The sequence below is a fragment of the Lipotes vexillifer genome, unplaced genomic scaffold, assembly GCF_000442215.2.
Source record: "Lipotes vexillifer unplaced genomic scaffold, Lipotes_vexillifer_v1.1 scaffold272, whole genome shotgun sequence".
NCBI classification, from domain to species: Eukaryota; Metazoa; Chordata; class Mammalia; order Artiodactyla; family Lipotidae; genus Lipotes; species Lipotes vexillifer.
In genome coordinates, this window is record NW_006772469.1 from 545,599 (window position 1) to 552,720 (window position 7,122).

Consider the following 7,122-nt stretch of genomic DNA (forward strand, 5'->3'; position numbering starts at 1 on the left):
TTTGTACAAAATGGAAATTTTGTAAAAATTTTGTAAATTTTGTAAAAAATTTTGTGAAATTTTTTACAAAAAATTTTGTAAAAAAAAAAAAAGCAAAAGCAAAGATAAAGTCTGACAGCCTAATAGAAAAATGGGCAAATGATGTAGGCAAGAATAGACAGAAAAGGTGACAGAGAAGGAAATATGGATGACCCATAACCATATAAAAAAAGATGTTCAACATTATTTATAATATGAGAAATGCAAGTTACAACTATCCAGAGCTAACATTTTTCACCTATCATGCTGGTTACCCTGGAAGGTCTGTAGGGCAGCAGCTACTTATGGATTACTCTTGGGAGTATGAAAAGGTACAGTTGCCATGGAGGGCAACTTGGCAGTATCCATCAAAATTAAAATTACTTTTATCCTTTAACACATCAGTTTTACCTCTGGAAATCTACAGCTCTCCTTGCCCATGAGTGAAATAACATGTATATATGGCCATTTATTTCAGCATTGTTTGTAAAAATAGCAAAAGATTAGAAACAGCTCAGGTGTTCATCAGTAGCAGACTAAGTAATTAAATTATGGTACATGTTACAGTGGAATAGTATGCCATGTGAATGCATTTATGTAAAATAACAATTTTTTTTTTTATGCTATAGCACAGTACCTCCTGAATTTTTCTACCAGAGTAACTTTAACAGAGAATATATAAAATAATGGTGTGTGGGATTGTAGCTTGGAGTGACCATTCAAAAAAATTTTTCTGCTTTATCAAATCTGTGGGTTTGCTTTATTCTCCTCTGTGTTAGTCTGTTTTAATTTAAATTAACTTTTCAAATTGCTCTTATTGTTGAGTAATCCTGCTCCAGGAAGATGCACTTTGTTTATTATGTGCCTTCTCTTACCCCTGATATACTGCCACCCATATTGTCTTGTCTGAGAAACATATTGTGTACCAAGATTAATTAACCAAATACTGTCCCTGTTTTTGCAGGTTTCTTTCCAGACTGATTTTTCAACTGAAGAGCTATAATCTGTAAACAGTTAGAATAGCCCTATATTTGTCTCAAAATAATTTAACAAGTTTCTCTTCTTTCTAATACTGAACATTTCCCAACAAATGATATGTAGACCAATTTGACTTATTGGCATTCCAGCACTACTAATGATGTATTGGTTTGTCTAGTATATTTCTATGTAAAAAAATGTTTCTTTGTTCCATATTACATGTTTATTATATTTCTGTGTGAAATATTTTCTTTAGCAGGATGAAGTTAAAGGAAATAGATCGTACAGCCATGCAGGCATGGAGCCCTGCCCAGAATCATCCCATTTACCTAGCTACAGGTAAGTTCAACAGAGAGAAGATAGTATGAGTCACCTAATTTCTTCTCTTCCACATCTGACTTATTTACACTTGTCCTTTAAAATTCAGTTTAAGCTTCATCTCCTCTAGAAAGTCTCTCCTTCCCTGGCGAGATAATGTCCAACCTTCGGATCAGCTGAGTTCTGTGCTTGTACATCATAGCATTAATCATGGTCTGTTACATTTAGAGTGTCTTCCCCACTTCACAGAATTGTGCTTTATCTTTATTCCTCGAGTATTAAGCACAATAGATAACATGTAAAAAGGTTAATAAATATCAGTTTGAATGAATGAAGAACAGTTTTGATGCTAGCATTTTTATATAAAAAGAGTTGGAGTTATATCATTTGTAACTATAAGCATGGGACTGTTTTTACAGAGAGGTTTTAAAATATCTATAGGCTTAAAAATTTATCTTCACTACCCACTCGTACAAACATCATCTCTGAGCTTTGCATCAGAATCTTATTGCTATAGTAATTTAAGCATCTGCTCAGTGGTATATGTGCTGAGATTTCAGCCACGAGTGCAGCATTCATGAGTGAGATGATTGAAAAGTGTGCATTATTTTGTATGGTTTTCTCTGAGTCTTTTATTTTTGCATGTGTAGTTACCATGAATGTATTTTCTGTAGGAACATCTGCTCAACAATTGGATGCAACATTTAGTACCAGTGCTTCTCTTGAGATATTTGAATTAGACCTTTCTGATCCATCCTTGGATATGAAATTGTGTGCTACTTTCTCTTCTTCTCACAGGTATGAGATTCAACCTTAAATTCACATGATTATTCATTCAATTATATGTTGTGGTTGATGCCTAGTGTGTCTACAAATGTTCCATTATTAGAAACTGTAAGGAATACTATCAATGACATGAAATATTTTGTGAAAAAATATACGAGTGCATTTCTACGGAAGTAAAAGAATTGTCTATCTGTTTTATTGAATTTTTTACTACTGACTGTTCTGTGTAGGATAGGAAGGAGAGGCTCTAGTTTCTAGTATTCTTTTCTTACGATATAGTAGAGTTACTTTCTTTTATCTCCTTTATCTCACCTGTTTACAACTAGAAAAAGGAGTAGTTGGATGAATATTAAGATGTTAATAGTGATTTTCCCTGAATGGAGGTTGGTTTTTTTTTCCCCTTGTACTTATCTATATTTAAAAATACATCTCAGAGAGAATTTTATTGACATGATTTCTGATACAAATAGGTGTTTAGATCACCTTTCCAAGTACTTAAGCTGTATTATAATGCAGAGAAAGACACTTTTCTTTGAGTAGTAAAATATGCTTTATTGCCTTAATAGCTTGGCAAGTTTTGGGGAAGAGTTTTACCTTAGCTAACAATACAGTTCAGATGATGGAGTCTCATGGGACCTCCCATAGTCTTCCAAGCCCTCCCACTGTGACGGGAACCCCAGATACCTTTCGTCTAGCAGTTTTTCTCCTCACCACCATTTGTCTTGTATATCTCCACGCTGCCACCATGCCAAACCATAATCTTTTATTCTCCACCAATGGGGTACTTGTCATAATAGACATAATTTTGATGTCACTTTTCTACTCTCAGAATACATTATTTTTCTTAGAAAATTTCAGATGACTCCCTTAACTCCTTTACTATGTAACAGGTAATTTGTTAGTGAGTACTTCTGTAGTCAAGTAAAATCAGGGAGGTGGTTGATTAGCTCTATTTTATAAATGAACCAAAGTAACTGGCTTAGGGTCTCACAGATTCTAAATGGTAAAACCATTCTTAAGCTCATATCTTTTGACACACAAATCAAGTGTACTTTGTCATATTAGCTCTACAAATGAGTTTTTATACTCTTTAAGATTACAAAATGAAACATGTATGTATGAGTATAAATAAAAACTAAAATGCCATTTCACCAAGTTATGCAGTTACCAGAAATAGAGGAGAAGCAGTGTTTTTGAAGTGTTTTTGAAAACAATTAAATGTATAATTTCAGATTCTTTTCTACATTTATTTGACTTCAAAAAAGAGTTATTTTGCTCATTTTCTCTTAAAGGTACCACAAGTTGATTTGGGGGCCTCATAAGATGGATTCCAAAGGAGATGTCTCTGGAGTTCTGATTGCAGGTGGTGAAAATGGAAATATTATTCTTTATGATCCTTCTAAAATTATAGCTGGTGATAAGGAAGTTGTGATTGCCCAGAATGACAAACATACTGGCCCAGTGAGAGCCTTGGATGTGAACATTTTCCAGGTTAGACTTTTGACATTTATTCTTAATTCTTGAGATGATGTGCTGCTTATTTTATATAAGTATATGAATCTGCTGTGCCTCAGTCTTGGAATTGAAAGCTAAAACTGTGCCTGTGCAGATTGATGAGTGAGTGTATTTGTTTGAAGAATGGAGGGTTCAAGGGCTTCCCTGGTAGTGCAGCAGTTGAACATCCGCCTGCCAATGCAGGGGACACGGGTTCGATCCCTGGTCCGGGAAGATCCCATGTGCCGCGGAGCAGCTCAGCCCGTGCACCACAACTACTGAGCCTGCATGCCACAACTACTGAGCCCATGTGCCTAGATCCCGTGCTCTGCAACAAAGAGAAGCAACTGCAGTGAGCAGCCCACACACCACAACAAACAGTAGCCCCCACTCGCAAATAGAGAAAGCCAGCATACAGCAATGAAGACCCAACACAGCCAAAAATAAATAAATTTTAAAAATAAATAAATAAAGATCTTGAATTATTAGGATACTTGAGTATAACCAGAAAATGAATATTATCTTTTTTTATTTTTATTTTTTTTTATTTTTTATTTTTTTGCGGTACACGGGCCTCTCACTGTTGTGGCCTCTCCCGTTGCGGAGCACAGGCTCCAGACGCGCAGGCTCAGCGCCCATGGCTCACGGGCCCAGCCGCTCCGCGGCATGTGGGATCTTCCCAGACCGGGGCACGAACCCATGTCCCCTGCATCGGCAGGCGGACTCTCAACCGCTGCGCCACCAGGGAAGCCTGAATATTATCTTAAGAATGTTTAAAATAGTTATTTTTCTTGTATTATAAATAGATACTTTGGATATAGAAATATAGAAACCCTGACTTCTTCATTTCTGCGTTTACTCATTAGATAGCTAATTCCTTTGTTAATTGGATTAAACAGCTGCTGATTTTTGGTTAGTGTCTTGTATCATAGGTGGCTACTACCAGAATTCCTCTATTTTCATAGTTATATGTCAGTTGTTTATAGAAGTATTAATGAGAGTGAACAGTAAGGATGAAGGTCAGTATATGAACCTCATTATCTTCCTGTACTTCATTATCACAATTTTAGGGTCTTTTTGACCCTAAAATTGTGCCACCAGGAACTAGATTGAACATAAATGAAATGTAACAAGATTGAGCATAAATGAAATGTAAATACGTGAGGACAAACATAGAAAACAACTTTATGGTTACCGAAGGGGAAAGGGCTAGGGGAGGGCTAAATTAGGAGTTTGGGATTAGCAGATACAAACTACTATATATAAAATAGATAAACAATAAGGTTCTACTGTATAGCACAGGGAACTATATTCAATATCCTGTAATAAACCATAATGGAAAAGAATATGATAATATATATATATAACTGAATCACTTTGCTGTACACCAGAAACTAAAACAACTATATTTTTTTAATTGAAGTAAATCAACTATACTTCAATAAAAGAAATTTCTTAATAAATAAATGTGGGAGGATTTAACACAAGAGATTTTAATAGCCCTATCTTGGTCCAGCTCCAGAGGCTGGCTTTGATCCTGAGATAGATGCCATTATTTTAGGATTTGGCTATTTGTCTGAAGCAATAATTGGTGACTTATTTTTGTCTCCCACAATCAGGTCCCCTTCCAGAGATGCAAACCACAAGCAGTAATCCCCATATAGTTGCATAACTAAGAATTTATCCATGCAATTACTTTTTAATGTCTTATATTAAAATGTCAGTAGATGTATTGTCTTTTTAGTTTAATAGAATTTTATAATGTTTCTTTAAAAAGCTATATACATTTCAGATTGTTATGCATAGTTTTTAGGAATTCATGCATTTTGCTTTTTTAATTAAAAAAATTATATGCCTTAAAACAGACTTTCCAGCCCTGAATTGGATTATTCTGAGTTCTCTTAATTATTTGTAAGTGCTATTTAGTTGTTAATTGTTTCTTATTACAGACTAATCTGGTGGCCTCTGGTGCTAATGAATCTGAAATCTACATTTGGGATTTAAACAATTTTGCAACTCCAATGACACCAGGAGCCAAAACGCAGGTATTACATTGATTTCAATGTAATCAAAAGAACCAAAATCAGTTTTTCTACACTTTGTTTTTTTCGCACAAAGTATATTTGTTTAAAATCAGTTTTTAAATGTCACTGATTTTCCTTCAACATAGTAAAGTATTAATAAATATGTTTCTTTAGAGTATCAGTGAATCCTTCAACAGTAAATATTTATTTAGCACTTACCATCTGCCAGACACTGTTTGATATAGTAGACTTATGGTAGTAAATAAAATAGACAAGTCTTTAATAATTTTCTTAGGTATAATATTTTATATAGTATAGTCTTTTATATAATATGGTATCTTAACAATATCCAACCTTATAATAAAAATCATAGACTAGAGAGGAAACTTATTTTTTAAAAAAACACTCAACCTGTTTCTTATGTAATTCTAATAAGTTGAGAAAGAACAGTCCTCCCCCTGCCTCCTTGAGTTTCTTTATGTTGTATAGACCAGTGGTCCCCAACCTTTTTAGCACCAGGGACTGGTTTCACAGAAGACAATTTTTTCACGGACTGGGGTGGGGGGATGGTTTTGGGATGATTCAAGTGCCTTATATTTATTGTGCATTTTATTTCTATTATTATTACATTGTAATATATAATGAAATAATTACACAACTCACCATAATGCTGACAGGAGGTGGAGCACAGGAGGTGGAGCTCAGGCGGTAATGTGAGCAATGGGGAGCGGCTGTAAATACAGATCAGATGAAGCTTCGCTCATTCGCCCGCCGCTCACCTCCTGCTGCATGGCCTGGTTCCTAACAGGCCGTGGACTGGTACTGGTCCGGGGGTTGGGGACCCCTGGTATGGACTACTCAATTTGAGTGGCCATTATAACGGGCCCTAACATTTTGGCAATCTGAAAGGTAGCATAGTGATAGTGTGTGGCCTACCATTTATTAAAGATAGTTTTCTAGGTCTAGGTTGTAACTTTTGCTCTGCCTAGATATCTGTCATATTGACCAGCATCTACTTTGTGGTCTGTTTTCTACCTTGGAGCAGTTGCAAAGTAAAGAAACAGTGCTTGGTTTGTAACAGGAGCTTAATAAATGCCTGGTGATAAACAAGGTAAAATACTTGAATTGGCATATACCTGAGGTTTAAACTCTATTGCATGATGTTGAGAACTTAAAAATATAAAAATAAATTTTTGGAATGAATAGATATGATTTTTAAGTAATCCAGTTTTTAAAAAGAATTAGATTTTGTAGTTAAATTTGATTATTATTGAGAAATGGCTTTTAGTAGTTTATTCCTTATAGCCCCCAGAAGATATCAGCTGCATTGCATGGAACAGACAAGTTCAGCATATTTTGGCATCAGCCAATCCCAGTGGCCGGGCCACTGTGTGGGATCTTAGAAAAAATGAACCCATCATCAAAGTCAGTGATCATAGTAACAGGGTAAGTTTGTGATTGATTTGTGACAAACATGTTTTATTCCTGCTTTAGCTATTCCTAT

The 7,122-nt window shown here is 35.2% G+C and overlaps 1 protein-coding gene across 4 annotated transcripts in view; it reads left to right on the forward strand.

Moving 5' to 3' along the window:
- The first annotated feature begins 1,256 nt into the window (after window positions 1-1,256).
- SEC31A (SEC31 homolog A, COPII component) overlaps window positions 1,257-7,122 on the forward strand; it is a 54,375-nt gene continuing 48,509 nt past the window's right edge. For all 4 annotated transcript variants that reach the window (XM_007447541.1, XM_007447542.1, XM_007447544.1 and 1 more), the window contains exons 1-5: window positions 1,257-1,335; window positions 1,989-2,112; window positions 3,393-3,591; window positions 5,544-5,639; window positions 6,924-7,064. In XM_007447541.1, coding sequence (XP_007447603.1) covers window positions 1,257-1,335; window positions 1,989-2,112; window positions 3,393-3,591; window positions 5,544-5,639; window positions 6,924-7,064 — 639 coding nt within the window. The remainder of the gene's footprint in view (window positions 1,336-1,988; window positions 2,113-3,392; window positions 3,592-5,543; window positions 5,640-6,923; window positions 7,065-7,122) is intronic.